The sequence below is a fragment of the Ipomoea nil genome, unplaced genomic scaffold, assembly GCF_001879475.1.
Source record: "Ipomoea nil cultivar Tokyo-kokei standard unplaced genomic scaffold, Asagao_1.1 scaffold1074, whole genome shotgun sequence".
NCBI classification, from domain to species: domain Eukaryota; kingdom Viridiplantae; phylum Streptophyta; class Magnoliopsida; order Solanales; family Convolvulaceae; genus Ipomoea; species Ipomoea nil.
Window position 1 is genome coordinate 3172817 of NW_017617502.1, and position 18988 is coordinate 3191804.

At 33.9% G+C, this 18988-nt stretch overlaps 3 protein-coding genes across 3 annotated transcripts; 2 read left to right on the forward strand and 1 right to left on the reverse strand.

The window, feature by feature from the left end:
- Positions 1–2117: 2117 nt before the first annotated feature.
- LOC109182767 (ferredoxin-2, mitochondrial-like) lies at positions 2118–2914 on the forward strand. The gene has a single exon (XM_019332952.1). The coding sequence runs from the start codon at positions 2168–2170 to the stop codon at positions 2660–2662; it is 495 nt and encodes a 164-aa protein (XP_019188497.1). The 5' UTR covers positions 2118–2167; the 3' UTR covers positions 2663–2914.
- Positions 2915–8104: 5190 nt separating this feature from the next.
- Positions 8105–11328, forward strand: LOC109182765 (probable 3-beta-hydroxysteroid-Delta(8),Delta(7)-isomerase). The gene is made up of 5 exons (XM_019332951.1): positions 8105–8240; positions 9626–9807; positions 10447–10593; positions 10695–10803; positions 10913–11328. The coding sequence occupies exons 2-5, from the start codon at positions 9660–9662 to the stop codon at positions 11175–11177; spliced, it is 669 nt and encodes a 222-aa protein (XP_019188496.1). The 5' UTR covers positions 8105–8240; positions 9626–9659; the 3' UTR covers positions 11178–11328.
- Positions 11329–12293: 965 nt separating this feature from the next.
- Positions 12294–14763, reverse strand: LOC109182764. Its single transcript, XM_019332950.1, has 2 exons — positions 13624–14763; positions 12294–12695 (listed from the first exon to the last, which is right to left on the reverse strand). Exons 1-2 carry the CDS (start codon positions 14617–14619, stop codon positions 12537–12539), a joined length of 1155 nt encoding a protein of 384 aa, XP_019188495.1. The 5' UTR covers positions 14620–14763; the 3' UTR covers positions 12294–12536.
- Between the last annotated feature and the right edge of the window lie 4225 nt (positions 14764–18988).

The following is an 18988-nucleotide window of genomic DNA, read 5'->3' on the forward strand; positions in this document are numbered from 1 at the left end:
GCTTCCACAAAATAAACTTTAACAATCTTAATTAAAAACCATTCATTCATTGCCTAATCAGGCACAAAAACGAATTGCTAATCACATGCAAATGACATACCATAAAAGCATAATAATGCACTACAACATAGGGTATATAACATACAAAGTATGCGAAATGAAAATAATATGCATACATACATTGCATCTTCATATAAAAAGCCCCATCTATTTACACAAACATATATATCACATGCTTTTCTTTCAATTTTAAGAATCAAAAATAAAATTGGAAATATATATTCAGGAATTTACACAATCATATATATACGAACCAGTATGATCAATTCATATTTCAAATTTTAGAATCAATATGTATCATATCAATCATGCATTTCATAATCATATCAAGAGGTGTAGAATCAACATGTGCCATATAAAACATGTATTATATGAATCCTATGAACATGCTTGCATAGTTTAAAAACATGTATTATAACAGGTTCGAGCATACCGTTCACCGAGGAATATATTGGCAATTCGTGCTGATAACGTGTTGTAATTCTGCCTATCAACTCGTTAGTTCTCGCGTGATGATTGCACGGTAATAGCTTGGAGATATGTATGTATGTATATGCGTGTATGTATAAAGAGAGAAAAAGGAGAAGAAGAACACCAAATGTAGGGCACAACAACCATATCATTTCATTAGCCTTCACTATCAATTTATAGGAATCCATACAACCTTTCATATCCTTAATCATAAACAATGTAATAAGTGGAAGGCAAATGAAGAGACTCAAGATTAATGGCCATAATGAAAATATTTATAACACCATTGATATAAAATTCATTTTAAACATACTAAAAATTTATATTAAGTATATTGAATGTTCATTTTTAATATACTGAATTATATAAAAATATTTTTAATACATTAAAAACAAACATTTAGTATACCAAAAATGAACATAAATCAGTGGTTCATAGTATAATTTATCTTGTTATTTCTATAACATATTGTGGGTTTTGAGATGACAAATTATACCATGGACCTGGGTCTAGCTTGCATTGTAGACCCTCGTCCAAAAATAATCTTCAGATTTTGTACTTGCAGTTGACATATTTTGTACTTGCAGTTAATCGTTTTTGTAATATACATAACATAATAACTATAGATATATAAATTGGTAACTATAGATAGAAAATATCTTAAATGCAAACGCATAACATATTAACCAACATCTTATGTGTCTGCAATTAACATATTTTGTACCTGCAATCAACAAATATGTATCTTTAATTACCATATTATGTGCCTTCAATTTGTTTAAAGGTACATAAATTGCTAACTGCAAGTACAAAATATGTTAAATGTAAACATATAATTTTTTGATTAAGCTTCACAATTAGGGGTGTTAGTGAACAAAGTTTTCGGTAAACTACTCGTGTTAGTGTTCGTTAAGTGTTTGTTTATGTTCGTTTATTAAGGTAAGCGAACATAAGTGAACAAATTTTAGAGCTCGATTCATAAACGAACAGAGTCTGAACAGTTGTAAACTCGTTTGCTAAGAACTCGTGAATAAACTCGTTTGTGTTCGTTTAATAATGTTTATGAACATGTTCATGAACAAGCAGTTAAGCATATATATATATATATATATATATATATATATATATATATATATATATATATATATATAATTATTGTGTTGTTTGTTTGGTTATTATTTGTGAATATAGATTATTTTTTGTTCACGAATGAATTGTGAACATGAACATGTGCCTGTATTTGGTTATTAAGCGTTCGTGAACGTGAACGAACATGTTCGCAAACTTAACAAACATGTTCGTGAACGTTAACGAACATAAATGAACATTTAACAAACGAATACAAACAAAATTTTTAAAAATATTAACAAAAGGGCACGAATAACTTTTGTTCGTTCATGTCCGGTTCGTTATCAATCATATTCACAATCTAATATGAACTCTAGTCCATCAATCCATGGTATAACAATTGGTTTGAGATGAATTGGGCCGTAACTCATTTTCGTTACGATCCACTTATGGGCTTTGATGTCTAAGAAGAGCGAATTTTGGACTACTGGAAATAAGAGCCCAAAGTAAACTCGAACGATTTAACATTCACTGAATTTCCCCTTTCCATCTTTCGAAGCTCTCGAAAATGGCCGTCGTGAATTTGCGAAGACTCGCCTCCCAAATCTCCCGGAATCCCTCCCTCTCCCACTCCTTTCGAGCAACCATCGCTCGATCCTCTGCATCCTCTGTCTCTTCCTCAACCCGTACCTCCTCCGCTAAGGTCTCCGATCGGATCGTGAACCTCTTCGCCATTGATCCCGAGGGCCAGAAGCGCGGCTTGATCGGCCTCTCCGGCCAGACTCTTCTTAAGGCTCTGACCAATCATGGATTGATTGACCCGGCTTCCCACCGCCTCGAAGAGATCGATGCTTGTTCTGCTGAGTGCGAGGTCCACATTGCGCAGGAGTGGCTTGAGAAGCTCCCCCCACCTACCTACGATGAACAATACGTGCTCAAGAGGAACTCTAGGGCTAGGGTTTTGAACAAGCACTCCAGACTGGGATGCCAGGTCGTCCTCACTCCGGAGCTTCAGGGTATGGTCGTCGCTGTCCCTGAGCCAAAGCCCTGGGATATTCCGTAAAGGAGTCGAATTTCTGCAAGGTTGGTCAACTGGAATTTTATTGTTTTTGAGATTTTTAAATTGAATAATATGTAAACCGTGTAAGGTACCTGAAAACTTCTCTTTCATTGAGAAATGTCTGGAACTCATTTTCCTTTGTTCAGGAAAGCTAATTTGTTTTGGATACTAGTTTGAGGTGCATATTATTATTTTTCTGTTACTCTAATATGAAACTGTAAGTGGATGAAATGAGTTTGATTGGTATTGCTTCTGGATTCATGTCACTGCTTCTACAAATGAAACATCATAAAATAAGTAGAAAGGGCAATTAGTCTTCTACCCCTCACTAGTTTGAATGCTAACCATTGTTAAGATGGTATGCTGTTTCTTATTCAGAATACAACCAGTATTAAATTAGTAATGTCTCTCCGGATAACATAATGATAGCATGTTAGGAAGCAAACACTCCCGAGTTTGATGCCTTTTTGTTTTAGGAAGTTGAACCTTGGAGAAGTGAGATTTGATTGGTCCTGGAAACTGTAGTAGAAATTCTGTTGCAGAATAATGTTATTCTTAATATATATGGACCTTGCTTCGATGCTTCCTTGTGTTTTACACTGTAGTATAGGTTTTCCCCTCTCTTTGCACCACATTTTTGTTATAGAAGACACTGCTTCACTGTAATATGCAGATTGATGAATCAATGGTTTTGCCATTCTTAATTTTGTGTCTGGGAAGTAGGATTAAAAATATTACTTATGTTATTTACAACTTACTGTTCTTATGGTATTGAACATTTGTGTATTACTTTGTATGTCTTTATTATATTTACGTAATAGTTGGAATGTTGTCAATCAGTTAATGATGGCTGACCAACTAAAGATTTTCCAGTTGGATTTGCTTTCCTACCCTATTGTAAGTTTCCTTGTTGGCCTCTTCTAACTTCTTCGTGGTGACTTGATCTTGGGCACAATTGCCCAAGCTAGCACAAGTCTCTTGAGGTTAATGGTGCTATTATAGACATGCATTTTCCAGTTGCCTATCTATGTCTCTGTCTTAGTTATGGTGTTTGTAGACCATTTGTCTTGATTATTTGAATGCGGTGTCTCTTTTGTAGACTACTGGACTATTATTTTAATTTAGTCATTGCTTCTTCAAATGTCACTCTTGGCTATAATGGTATTCCAAATTTCCAATCTTTGAGTACATATTGAGGAGTGGTTGTTTTTGCCACAACAAAAAACATAAGCTGCCTAGTGTCTCTTCATTATTGTGTGATAGCATTTCGATTCTCATTATAAGATTGCCTTGTTTAATAGGTAAAATACCAAAACTGCTTCTCATGTTGGCAAAGCCTGATAGGCTATGCCAGGGCAATTGGATGTTTCAGAATTTGATTCTGTTGTTTACTGATTATGGTGCAATTGTTTTTTTTTGAGTTTACTTGGACAATTGGGTAGGGGTTACTAGTTTTGGTGAGTCATTAGTCCAAAAATGTTGTGGCTAAGAACTGTATCCTTTCTTTGGGTACACTAGACGGGTAGTAGGATTTAACTCTAGGTCTTTTGTGTAGAAAAGAGTATAGTTTATCAAGTTTATTCTGATAGTTAGCATTCTAGACTGAATGATGATACGTGTGTGTATGTCTGCTGCTGAAGTCTATAGTGGATTACGATTTCAACTGCTTAAATGGCAGCCCTTCCCTAATGACCAACACTGAGGCCTTGCTATCATATACAAGTGAATAGAGAAGGATTGATTGTCTTTTAAACATAACAACTAAGGGTGTGTTCACAAGGAATGAGAATGAAAAGCATACACATTATTTGAACAATTTTTTACAGGGCATTTGGTTGGAACTTGGAAGGAAGGAATTGTAATTTGGTTGGAAAAGAATAATGTAAGAATAAAGTATGAATTCAAATTACGTTGTTTGGTAGAGTGAAATAGTATTATTGGGATTGAGAAGGAAAGAAGTGGTATAGCACCAACAAAGGGTTGTAGTGTCATTTCATCAATTTTTTCCTTTCCCACAACCATTGAATTGCAATTCAATAAAAGGAGGGAATTGCAATTTCGTGAAATTGCTATTCCCTCAATTGTTATACCGTGCCCTGGCAACATTGTTTTGAATTTTAATTTTGATTGCGACCGTTTGTTCTTCAGTTCATTTTACAAGATTTTTTTTTAATCATTAAAGCATGTGTATATGTCTTGTGTTATGCGTTTCTGTATCTCATGTTATGCAATTCTGTACCTTAAGCGTATGGATTCTGTACTTGAAATAGATTAGTATTTGTGTAACATACAACATATTGTGTCTTATTTTACGAATTTGTCTTGTATTATGAAATTATGTGCCCCTATAGAACATAAATTATCTTCATAAATCAAATTTAAGAATAAGTAAATATATAACATATGTATGTGTCTTGTGTTGTGAGTTTTTTTTTTTTTTTTTTTTTTTTTTTGTTATTATTATTATTATTATTATTATTATTATTATTATATTATTTTGTATAAAGGTATTTATGTCTTTATTTATTTATTAAAACCTATTTTATATCTATTCCTTTAACCAACCAAACACTGTAATAAAATTTCTAAAGTCTATTCTTTCAGCGAATTAAACAATATAATACAATTCTTATTCTATTTCATTCCTTATGGAATAACATTCTTATTCCTTCCAAATTCATTCCGTGAACCCAAACTTGCTGTAACAGTTGTAAAAGAAGGAAAGCAATGCGTAAATATATGAAAAAGGGACATTAAATGTTGGTGTAGTAGTAAAACAAATACACCCTAGATAACTACATAATGAAATGTTGCAAAAATATGTCACACCCTAGGTAAAGTGCTCCCCCATCCTTGAGTGTCATCACTGCAACTTCGCCACTCTCTAGTACGTGCAGCTATGGGTGCCCATCCTGGTAGAACCACCCACCTCTGCCTCAACTATGCTTTTTTTTTTTTTGAAAACTATGCCTCAACTATGCTTTCTTCCACTATTCTGGCTTCAAAATTCAAATACCAGGACTCCAGGAACGTAATTCTGTGGTTTTTGCGTCGCTAAATAGACGACGTAATTTATATCCGTCGCAAATTCCGTCTTGAATATTTTACCGCCAAGATTTCGCGGGTTTAATTTTCTCTTTGCGCTAAAAATCGCGACAGAATTAATTTCCGTCGTTAATTTGCAACGAGAACTATTCCCTCGTGATTCACGATTTTTCTTGTAGTGGAATAAAATCAATAGTCAATGACCATTTATAGTCAAATTGAAAAACAATGATGAAAATTAGTAAATGTCAATAGTTAAGAAACCAGTTATGGTTAAATTGAAAGTCAAGAATAAAAATTAGTAAATATTAATACTTATTATGATTCCTGGATTAACTCTAAATAAAATTTGAAATGGGTCAAATTAGCCTAGTTTGGGAAGAAAAACTCAATTCTAATCACATCTTTACAGACAGATATGCAGGAATGCCCTTTTCTCACCAACCTGTGAGGATTTGAGCTAATTTGTTGATAATTTATTCGCGGTTATTAATTAGTTATAATTTTTGGAAGCTATTAATTAATTATAATTATTGTAGGCTATTAATTAATTATAATTGTTAAAAAAAATTCACTTATCATCCCTTGACTATTGTATATGTATCAAATTTGATTATTGACTATCAATATTTTCAAATTAGGTGCATGACTATGTAATTTGTATCACATTTGATCATTAATTATTAATATTTTCAAATTAGGTGCATGACTATGTATTTGTATCACATTTGGTCCTGCCATCTAATTTTCTGGCCAATTTTCGGCCAACTGTTTCCAAAATTTCAACAAAAAAAAAAATAATATATTCTAATTAAAAGAGTATTTTTTTTGTTAGGAACATTTGTAATTTATATTTTGATGATAACAAAAATTAGACATTTTAGCCCCCATTGATTTTATCCTTTAGACTTAAGAACTCTTTTTCACAATTTTCGAAGAGTCCAAATGGTAATCCGAAAGGTTACGTTTCGGATAAGTCAAGATAGTCCGAATGGTTACATTTCGGACAGCCAAGAAGAAACTTTAAATTATTGAAGATCAGAAGAATTGAAGAACTCAAGACTATAAGATCAAAAGGTTGTAAAAGGTTGAATGGTGGAAGGGCCTACCTTTCGAAATACAAGAATGAATGAATGGCAAGGACACCCATTCATAACCGAGAAGTATCAAAGTGTCAAGGTTCGAAACATTAACTCGAATAGTGTCAGTTAACTGTTCGAAATGACTGCTCGAGACATTATCGGAGCCAACAGTTCGAAACCTTAAAACACTAATGCTTTGTGGTAAAATGTGACCAAGGGAAACCAAGGCAAAGAGAGTCCTAGGTACACATCCCAATAGATTTTCCTTAAAAAGACTAGACATTTGTGTAGAACAAAAAGATATGTTCAGCGCAAATTAAGTGGTCTAACGGTTGGAAAGTCTAACACGCAAAAGCTACTTTGCAGAAAAAGCGCTGGTTAATAGACGTTTGAAATGGTTTTTCCTCCAACGGATCCTTTTTAAAACGCCTATAAATAACTTCATTCAAAGCAAAAGAAGTTGTTGATCTATTGAAGTAAAAATTGCAAGTTTTTCCAAGTGTTCTCAACAAGTTCAAAGCAAGTCCAGTTAGAGAAATTTAAAAAGTTATAAAGTTTTATCCAGATTTAGAAGCTTGAGCTACTCAAACATAAATATCAAGTTCATCATTAAAAGCCAAGCTTTCTCGTTGGAGATAGAAGAATTATTTTCTTCAAACCTTTGTAACTCTACACGGCAGAAGTAGAAAGTCCAGAGTAAACTCGATGTTGTGTTGAAAAACCTAAGAAGTTCAAGGCCCACTTAGTGTTCAGGGCTTGAACGTTTTGTTTTGTACTAAAGGAATTAGTGCAAACTTTCTTAGCACTTAATTGAAAAATATTAACAGTTAAGGACAAAATTTAATACATATACAATACTTAGATAATCAAAAGCTAAATTTTTTCTTATAATTATTGAAGGCTATTAATTAATTATAATTATTGTGGGCTATTAATAAATTATAACTATTGTGGGCTATTAACTAATTATTATAACTATTGTCAACACTTATGTCATGGATCCGGGTCTACCTTGTAAGGTGAATTTATGTCAAAATATATATATTAAATGTTCACAATTTACATACTGAATATTCACAATTAAATTGTGAATATTCAGTATGTAAATTGTGAACATTTAGTATATAAAACTGTGAACATTGAGTATATAAATTGTGTATTTTTGGACCTGAGCTCACCTTGCAAGGTGGACCGGGTCAGCAGAATAATTTGGTAACTATTGTGGGCTGTTAATTAATTAGAATTATTGTAGGGTATTAATTAATTATAATTATTGTAGGCTACTAATTAAATATTTTGAAATAGGTGTAAACACAGCATCTATTAGCTGGGCGTGGGAGTCTATTTCCCTCTCCTCACTGTCTCAGATTTCAAACTTGAGTCCATTGCAGCTTTCAGATTTCAGATCTCAGTCCATCGGACTCCTCACTAATCCGGTTTGCTTCTGCTCATATGTAAGTCTACTCTTTGCAATTTCAAAGATTTTTCATCGACCCATTTCGCTGTACTTCAGATTATTGTGTACCCCCTCTTCTTCTGTGAGTTCAGTTGTGTAGATTCCATTAATTTTCTTGCTGCTTCTACTTATCGTACTGCAAAATTTGATGTATGTGTGGTTGATTCTTCAGAAATTAATCAATTTCGAACAATTATAGAGGTGAATAGGAAGGGTTTTTTGTCAGATTTTCAGTGCATTCTCGATTGAATATTGGATTTGCCTAGCATGTGTGTATCAGTTGTTGGAGTTTTGTTTGATAGAGTAAACGAATGAAGTTCATTTCTTGATCGATATGCCTATACACATTGTTATTTTCTGTTTCATTCCTCATATTTAGTAATGCAGATTAATTATTCCTGTAGAGATAAGTAGAATTTGAATTGGGTGAGATTCTAGGGCTGGATGTAAAATGAAAGAGTGAATTTGTAAAAGTAAAGTCTTTAGATTCCGTGAACTCAAATTTCAATAGAAGAGTTCCAGGTATTCATAAAATATACTCTGTACAAGGATATATAAGGCCACATCAGTCATTCAGAATTGCTTTATAACTAATAGTAGTTTCTTTAGAATGTGTTTCTGGTAAATCTACACAACTAAGAATAGCTTCACATATATGCATTTTCCTATTTTGTTCTGTAATTGTTCAATTTAATTGTCACTCACCCTTATCTTTGGATGAGGAACAGGATTCATGATTTTTGAGATGGAATTGGTTTCTCACTCTCACATGGTCGAAAATACCTTGTATGAAGTTTATTGTACCTGAAAATGGTTATCATCATTCTCTGTGCCCAAAAAAAATCTAGTATCTATTTGACTTACCTCCACAGTGGTCTGATAGCTCTGTTAGTTCTATATGTTGAGAATAGGGTATTTTTTTCTTCTGTTGTAGGGCGCTGCATGGTGTTACAAAAGTTTGAGTTTTTTTTTTGGATAAATTGTAAACTTGTATCTGGCTCTGTATATATTAGTGGTTTGTTCATTTCGGCTGTATGATAAGGCACTAAGTCAAGATACAAATGAAAATGGAAACTAACCAATCAATCAAGCATTAGATTTGTAGGTCATAAATGGAGCATAATTCATGGGATTGGAGTAGAAAATCAGGGGAAGACAAATCACATAATTTATGCTATTTACTTAATTTATTCATTGTATGAGGATCCTGCATCGAATATTGGTTAGGAAACATTAGCTATTGTAGCTGGGCAAGAATCCATTCTTGCTGGAGGATACATTGTAGTATCCTTGTTTGACCCTTTTCATTTTAATCCCATCATTTCTCCAGTGCTTCTTCCTCATCGGCTCTTTACTCTAACACTGTATCACTTGTAATTGCAGATATCAAGGCAGCTACAGGTGGAGTTTGACACCGATGGAAATGCAGGAAGGAGGTCACCCATACGTTCCTAGAGACCTAAAATTGCCTGGGTTTGTGCCTTGTTTCCTCACACAATTGGACATTGTTGGTGTGTATGGAGGTGTTTCTACACTGGTTGTTGCATTCATGTGGATCTTCTCTGGTAATCATTCAATCACAATTCATTGGTTCTTTCCCATAATAATGCTTCTGCCTATTTTTCCTTATATAAATCATGATCTATATATTTTAATGACTGGCTAGCTTTATATTTACAAAGAGCATATACAGTGTGGTAGTTGCCCAGTCCCTTACTACGACTATCTTTTCAAGGAAAGTAGCCACGCAAAGCTGTGGAACACCATAGTCACTATGGTATTCCATCTTTTTAGAGTTAGAATTGCATTGCATCTTTTCCATGGCAAAAGCCCTGGGCATGGTATGTGACAATCCCATTGTTGTTCAGGAAAGGTCATGATTGACCCATGGTATTTGCCTTGACATTATGTTGTTAGATTCCAGTAGCAAAAGGAATTGCAGATTTTCATTTCTAGTTATGACAATTTTCAGTCCAGAAAGTACTGTATTATTCACCCAAGTCTTTCAGTTCAATTTGCATGAGATAGGTCTAGGTATTAAACACATGCACATTTCCAGGCACAAATGACAAACTGCGTACTCAAAAAAAAAAAATAATAATAATAAAATAAAGGGAAACTGTATAATAAAATGTGAAAGGTCATATTAATTTCATGCATTCTCAGATTGAAATCTTGATGGTCATTTGTTTGCCTTGTGCTAGGGCGGTTCCCTAAAATATCAAAGGGCGACAGGTTGCTCATGTGCTGGTGGATATTCACTGGCCTTACACACATGATCCTTGAGGGCTACTTTGTTTTCTCTCCTAATTTCTACAAGGAAAAGACTCCCGTTTACCTTGCAGAAGTTTGTAAGTTCTCAATTTGCTATGTCATTCTTAACCCACCAACATTTATTGTGGTAACATTCATTTCATTAGTATCAATTTCACCTATAAATAAAATTGGCCAGGGAAGGAGTACAGCAAGGGAGATTCTCGGTATGCAGCACGTGATTCTGCTGTTATTTCAGTTGAAGGAATCACAGCCGTTCTAGAGGGACCAGCATGTCTTCTTGCAGTGTAAGTACCTCAAAGAGTTGCTTAAATTACAGAGAAGTATCACGCGGACTAATCAGTTTAGTTGTCTTTAATCCTTTTTCTGAACTCGTGATCTCTTCTGATCTGGCAGGTATGCTATAGCTACAAAGAAGTCGTATAGGTATATACTACAGGTGGCTATTTCTTTGGGCCAGCTCTATGGTACTGCTGTATATTTCATTACAGCTGTCTTGGAGGGTGATAATTTTGCTGTAAGCCCCTTTTATTACTTCTGGTACTATGTCTTTGCAAATTCCTTCTGGGTCTGGATACCCACAATCATAATCGTCCGTTGCTGGAGGAGAATTAGTTCTGCTGTCCAGATACAAGACCAGACAAAGACCAAGACTCGCTGAGGCCATCTTTTCATTTGTTGTGGTACTGAATTTATTTGAGTTTTGTGGGAACAATACAGGCTGTTGGGACTCATTTCTTTAGAGATAGAACTGTAATGCCCTGGTAATAGTGATATATTTAAAAGGAACTTTTGGATTCGTTTTGGCTTCATTCCAGTCCCATTCATATAATGGGGTTGTTTGGTAGGATAGAATTGCAATTCCATTCCTACCAAACTCCATGAAGTTGCAATTTCATGGTTTGATTGGAGGGAATTGCAATTTCACAGAATTACAATTCTTAAGGTTCCCTCTAGGAATTGCAATTCCACACTGTGAAATTGTAATTTTATGATAAATTACCATTTTATTATTTTTATGATTATTACTCGGTATTATATAATGACATTTTAGTCTTTATTCATTTCTTTCCCTTCAATTCCTAATCATTTTATTTGTTCCTATTGAATAATGTAATTAAAATTCCACTTTATTGTTTTGTCACGTAATTACAATTTCTTTCCCCACTAATTCCCTCTTTCCAACCAAACACCCTTTAATATTTTCTTGTGTTTCCTTGTACACATGTAGGCTGTAGCTTGGAACATATGATAAAGCAAATGTGTCGTGTCATTGTTGTAGAAACCGGTCACCTAACGAGCTCGCCTTGCCTTTAAAAAAATCCTACTAATACATAGCTGAGAGCTTGAGACACTCCCTCCTCCAGAGTCTCACCTTAGTGATTTACTCTTTTTTTTTTTTTTTTTTTTTTTTTTTTTGTAATGACAAGTTATGGCTGAGAATGAAAATAACTCCAATTATGATCCATCAACATATCCTCAAAGAAGACTAAATCTAAAGGCCCATCTTGTTGAGATTTGAGATAATTGAAGAAGGAAAACAATGCACCCATCATTTGAGAAGCTAATAAAAAAAAAATATACTCGAAAGAATGAAAATGTGCACTAAAAGAAAGAAAATAATGTACCCAAAGACAAATGAAATATAAATTTACTTACACAATTATCATAATACCACTGCTTTTTAAAAAACATATTTCATTCTGGACGATCTATATATATATGGCAGCTCGAAAGTCTGCCTTAATAACAATGTGTAAGAGTTGTCATAGGTCTAAAGAGGAATACAGTAGGCATAACTAACTTGGATGCAAATAAAAGGCATACAGCTTTGGCATAGAGAAGCCTTAAAATAAAGAAGTTGTATAGAGAATGCGGAGGTGGAACCACACACTTCTGTATATGGGGGGAAAACTAACACTGAAGTGAAATCACTTGAAAATTCAACAAGGATCTAGTTACAGAGAAGGGGGAAATAAAGGTGGCCACATTATAAGATGAAGAAGACAATTTCAAATTTTCACCATCCATACTTCCCCTGTGTTTGAGCTTTGGTAAGCATCCCTCTAGCACGCCTCTCTGCAAGTTCAGTCTCCTTTTGTCTCATATCAAAATATAAGGAACCAATTTGATGCTTTCTCTTGTGCAGTTTCGTTGGCTTACCCTTCGTTGAAGCAGGCTACAAAAAAACATAATGGGAAATTACTAAGAAATCTCATATTCACTAAAAAGTGTGTAGCAATATTAGCCAATTCTTGTGGTCTCTACCGGGCCTTAAATGAAGATGACCAAAAAAAAAAACGTAAAAACTATTTGATGGATACTTCCTCATGGCAATCAGTATATTCTGCTTGTATACTCCGAACTTCAGTTAACTACGATAATTTTCACATCTTACCATTCTCCAATTTTAGTGTTCATGCATTAGACCTATATGGACCATTTTTACGTAAGAATGACTCTCCAAAGGTGCAGTTAACTTCCCATAATTTCTGCTTAATTTTACGTTTTGAGAAAACCATAGCTCAATTAATATCTAAAATAGTTAAGCAGCAAGCAGCTAAGAGATGCAAAAGCAAAAGAAGGAAAAGAAGGGAAGAAATTAATAAAATGCAAGCAAGACAGAATATGGATCCATAATGCTGAGAGAGAGAATTCTATCAGGTTACTACTGAGCAGACCACAAGGTTATTACTAGCAGCTTTGCTACAAACCTGTTAATCTAATTCCACAAGAATCTTAGACTATGACTTTTCACAGAGATTACTACACCTTAGCTAAAATATATTCCTATTTTTCTAGGTATTAATTAATAATCTAGATATGATTGAGGTTTTATCATTTGAGTAATAATATAAGCATCCCATATGCTAGTGATATATATCACACATATGTTTCTTGCATTAATCTCTTTTATTGCCATGATATTAGGAAGCAAACCATCTTCTTAGTTTTAAGTTTTCTTGAAAAATTACTAAAACATAGAAAGCAATCCCAATCAAGAACCAAAGATTTGATCTCTATGGTCATTATATTTGCAATAGAAATCAAAATCAGTTCTACCCATTATGGAAATCAAGAAGTTTATTTGCATAGGAAACACCTACCTTGTATGATGGCCCAAAAGCAATCCCGGTGAGTCTGACCTGATCTTCCCTCGGGCGATTCTTCATCAACTCATCCTGCTTCACCTCAACTATTTCTTGTGTAGCATCTTTCCTTCCACGCTTCCCCGTCAACCTCAATGCACTTTCAGCTGCTTCCGGGAGTTGTTGCGAAGAAGCATTAGAGCCATCAACCCAATTATGCTCAACCTGTCCATAATCACCATAACTGGAAGCATAGTTTGAATACTGTTCCCCGTTCGGTCCAACCAAATTAGAATACTGGCCATCCTGGCCATCACCATTACCATATCCAGTATAGCCTTGGTAGTTGGGATAACCCTCACCCTCTGTACCCCATTGCTGATATCCACCAACAGGATCCACATATTCGGATTGATACCCTCCAGAGGAGCTCACTGTTGATCCTTGAACAGATTGGGCTTCATTAGAAGCAGCAGCAGGCACATTGGCTTCGAGAATGGACCGTCTACTAGTGCCAGAACCAAGGGGCAAAGCTCCCAATGTACCCGAGCTCTTTGGCGCGGGCAAGCTCCATAACAAACTCTTCCCAGCAGACGGAGCCTGCAACGCAGGATCGGATCCTTTTCTTCGTTTTTCTTTCTCCTCATCCTCATCATCATCAACAATAGTATCCTTAATCCCGGAAGAAAAGACTGGCGGCTTAAATTGAACAACCTTTTTGGGTTTAGGTTCCGAAGAAGCCAAGGGAGTCGGGAGGTTAAGGGGGTTTGCTCCGAATGCCTTGGGAGCAGGAAGTGAAGAAAGTATAGAGGAAGATGATTTTGGTGGCGGAAGAGAAAACAAGGAGGAAGATGATTTTGGTGGCGGGAGAGAAAACACTGAGGAAGGCTTATTGGCAACAGATAAAATATCGTCGTCGTCGGAGTTTCCATTTGAGGGTCGGTGATTCTGCTGTTGCGATGATTCTTCTTCATCTTCCTCTGATGAGGCATAGTTCGCTAGCAAAGAGTCCATTGGCGATCAACGAAGGATAGGAATATGGGGATTTGGATTCGCAGAAGCGCCCCGAGGTAGGGTTAGGGTTTGAGATTCGGGAATTGCAGAGTTGAGATGCGGGACAGAAATAACGACGCCGTATTGTTCCCTCTAAACCAGCTTTGCTACTCGGGAGAAGCAAAAGACGAAAGATTTATTAGGGATAACAACCATACCTGAATTATATAGTATGTAATATGTACCGGAGTATATATATACTTATTTCTTCCCCCAATATCTATACTTATTTCTTCTCCCACTTAATATATAAAAGGGAATATGACATTTTTTCCACAGCACTTTTTTTTTTTTCTTAATTATTCATGTAAGTATATTAATCTATCTCTCAATTATTAGTTATATACTTATAGTACTTTTTTTCCTTAATTATTCATGTAAGTATATTAATCTCTCAATTATTTCAAAAGTGACGGTTTCTCCATAATATATTAAATTAACATTTCTACCCTTAAAACAAATATTTTATTCGAATTGAACCGATATCCAGAAATGTCAATATTTGGATTTCAATTTATTAAAATTATGAATCGAAAAAACTAGATCCTAAACCGTGAACCGGCGGTTTCGGATCCGATTCGCGATTTTGAATCGTTTTTATTTTAAAATTTTATTTGTTATTTTAAAATAGTATAAATTCAACAATAAATGTATTTTATTTTTTCAATTAAGAACATGAACCAGCCGTCCCGGTTCACGATTTTAATAAACTCTAAATATCGTGTTTCGATTCTAAATTGTAATTAGAATATTTTGATTTGGTTGCGATAGTGTCTATTTGGTTTGAACCAAATTGTATCAAATGTCAAGAGGTCTTGAATGCCTTATACAACACTATCCTTAATCTCGGAAAAAATGACCGGCGGCTTAAATTGAACAACCTTTTTGGGTTTAGGTTCCGAGGAAGCGAAGGGAGTCGAGAGGTTAAAGGGGTCTGCTCGGAAGAGATTTTGGTGGCGGAAGAGAAAACACGGAGGAAGGCTTATTGGCAACAGATAAAATATTGTCGTCGTCGTCGGAGTTATCTAAAGGTGCGGAATTTGAGGGTTGGTGATTCAGCTGTTGCTATGATTCTTCTTCTTCTTCGTCTGAAGAGGCATATTTGGAAACAAAGAGTCCATTGGCGATCAACTAGGGATAGGAATAGGGGATTTGGATTTGCAGAAGCGCCCCCAGGTGGGGTTAGGACATCCTCAATAGTTAGAAATTTTACTCCAGATTTTTGTGGGCCCCAACATCCAACTCATTATCTACTATCCCACTCAATCACAAATCTCTTCTTCTCATTAGAGCATCTACATCAGTAGATAATACGGGGAGATTGCAGTATTAATTCATCCCACCCAAGATAATAGCTAATGTGGGGGAGAATTATTTGAGAAATAATTCTCCTGCAAATGAAGAAAGATTTTAGAAATGGTGGGACCCACCACAAAAATAAAAATAAAGAACCACAGGTGATCACCATAGCGCACTGCGGGCGCGTGCACGGGCGCGCCTGACAGTCTCAATTTTTTTTTTTTTTAAATTTAATTTTCCTTTTTTTCTCTCCCCTCCCATATTCTCTTTCCTAATCACTCTTACATTATTTCCCTATTCTCCCCAACAAATGTGGATGCTCTTAGTTTTAAGTTTTTTCATAACTTTTTGTGGACCCACCATTTTACTTTATATATTTTAATTATTTTTTTATAATTATTTTTAAAATTATAATTATAAATTTAATAACATTATAAAAATTATAATTAAGATTTTTCTCAGTTTTTTATAGACCCACCATTTTACCATTATATTTAAAATAAGTTGAAAATTATAAATGTTTACAATTTTTTAAATATAATTTTATTAAGTAAAAATTTAATAACAAAATTCAACCAAAAAAACTTTTTAAAAAAATTAAATGGCCAACTTTGAAAAAAAAAAAAAAAACAGAATATGTATGTTGGCCAGCTTAAATTTCGCAGGCTCAAGGTCCGTGAAGTGCGCTGACAAGCATTCCCTTTTTTCTTTCTGCAAAATTTCAAGTTTTGCAGGAGAAAGAACTTCTCAAAATTTTGACATTTTATTAACTTTAAACCTTGCTTCTAGTTGTTTACTATTCTAAAATCTATCTAAAATATGCTATTGAAGATGCACTTAGGGTTTAGGGTTTGAGATACAATCTATCTAAAATATGCTATTGAAGATGCACTTAGGGTTTAGGGTTTGAGATACGAAATTACGAATTACGGAGCCGAGATGCCGATGTCTCAAGAGAGACAGGCCCTCTATACATTTACCCTAGAATCTTGATGTTGTGTTTTTTCACTTGCAATTATAATTTTTTGGGTGAGAGGCTTTCTAACACCCGATTAGGATGTGCCTATACCTTTTTAAATTTCATTTTATATTTGTTTAGATTTATTAGTGTACCTTATTACGATGCGCCACTATTTTCAATATCATATTATATGTATTTATTTCCATTCTATTTCTACCCTTTAATTATTAAGGTTCTATGACAAAATTTATTTAAGAGTTCATAATTTATTTTAAACTATTAATAAGTTATAAGATCTTTTTGGTAATGTTCCAAAATAAGTTAGTAGTACAAAATAATAACTTATTTTGAAACGCTACACTAAGTAGCCTTATAAAAATAAGCTAGTAATTTCTAAATTTTTTTTTTATCTATATCTTTATTATTTAAAATAAATGAGATCATTCACCCCTCCCAATTAAAGCTCTATACTGAGACCACTTGGATTATTACAAAATGAGCCTCATGAGATTATTTATACTTATTTCACATTCTCATGGACGGAGGAGATCTACTTATTCTTATGACTTTGATTATATCTCTAAAATCCTCCTTAAAAATCTATACAATCATATGAGTTATATAATGTTTTATAATATTCTATAAATCTCTATATTTCAGAATATTAAATTTTAATATGTAAACAAAAGTATTTAAATTTAAAACTATTTAAATTCTATGAAGATATCATTTTTAATCTTTTTACATTTATCAACTTTTCAAGAAAGCTAATTTAACCAAACACTTTTAATAAGTATAATCAACTAGCTTAATAACTATTCAGTTTCCAGCTTCTAACTTATAACTTTTCAGCTTTCAGCTACTTTTCAACTTTCAATTATCTTTTCAACTTTCAATTATCTTTTCAACTAAATTTCTCAAAATATAACCTAAATGGTTATACTATTTATTAATTTTTAATTTTATTTTTAATCTTGATATATTTGATATATTATAGGCGTTTATATTGACATTGCCCACTCCAATATTTAGCGATGGTGGCTTGATTTTCTTCGGCTTTAACCCAATCTCATGTAGCCCAGCCATCTTTTCTGTGGGTTTAGGATTCTTTCTAATGAGAGGGAGTGAGGGACACGAAAACAACCCAATTTTTGCACTCATCCTTGGAATTGCAAGAGAGCAAGATTTAGATTTCTGAAATTTACTTGTTATAGGAATCGGAATCAGAATGAGAATAAATACTTAGTAATTGTATGTATTTTGCATGTTTGGTAGTAGGGTAGAATTGGAATGATTATTAATATTGATGTTTGGTTATGTATGATTCTATAATGAGAATAAATATGTTAAAAATACAAAACAAAAAATCAAGGCAATTGATCCAAATATAATGACATACAATGCACCAATATCAACAAAAAAATCAAAACAAAAATTTAAAAGCACTAATCTAAACTTAAAAATCATATTACTAATAAGATGGAATGATACTTTTTTTTTAAAAAACAAAATTAGGGAATGTGGTTTTTAATCGAAGAGGTAATCAAATCTCACAGTTGTATTTTAAAAAATTGTCAACTAAACACTAACTATGATTTTGATTATCATTCCTAGTGTGTAAACCCATGAACCAAACACACCCTAAATCTTCAAGAAAATCTTAGTAAAGTTACACCATTTTTCTCTCAATTATAAGCTAATAACCAGTTTATCTTATATGTTATATGCATCACTACTACTAAGGCTAACCTCATCCGGAAAAGATGGAATTTGCAAAATAATGTGATTATACAAGTGAAAAATATATTTTTTAAATTTTTTTTTATTAGGAGGGCTGTTGGAAATGGGGTTGATACTATTATTGGCTGGGATGATCCTTGGCTACCTCGAAGTTACAGCCAACCGTGTATGAAGCGCCAGTTTCATCTCTTCTAAATATGCAAGGTACGAGTCGTTCGAGTTGGGATGTGGATTGCGTGGATGATATCTTTACTGGCCCTGATGCTAACTTAATTTTAAATATTCTTGTTAGTACTCGGAAGCCACAAGATCAATAGATATGACATTGGG

Bases quoted from the DNA above. Each gene is read 5' to 3' on its own strand.
- LOC109182767 (XM_019332952.1), top strand. From the start codon at position 2,168: ATGGCCGTCGTGAATTTGCGAAGACTCGCCTCCCAAATCTCCCGGAAT.
- LOC109182765 (XM_019332951.1), top strand. From the start codon at position 9,660: ATGGAAATGCAGGAAGGAGGTCACCCATACGTTCCTAGAGACCTAAAA. The intron at 10,594-10,694 runs GTAAGTTCTCAA...AAAATTGGCCAG, and splicing joins CGTTTACCTTGCAGAAGTTT to GGAAGGAGTACAGCAAGGGA. The intron at 10,804-10,912 runs GTAAGTACCTCA...CTGATCTGGCAG, and splicing joins CCAGCATGTCTTCTTGCAGT to GTATGCTATAGCTACAAAGA.
- LOC109182764 (XM_019332950.1), bottom strand. From the start codon at position 14,619: ATGGACTCTTTGCTAGCGAACTATGCCTCATCAGAGGAAGATGAAGAA. The intron at 12,696-13,623 runs GTAGGTGTTTCC...GTTTTTTTGTAG, and splicing joins CTTTTGGGCCATCATACAAG to CCTGCTTCAACGAAGGGTAA.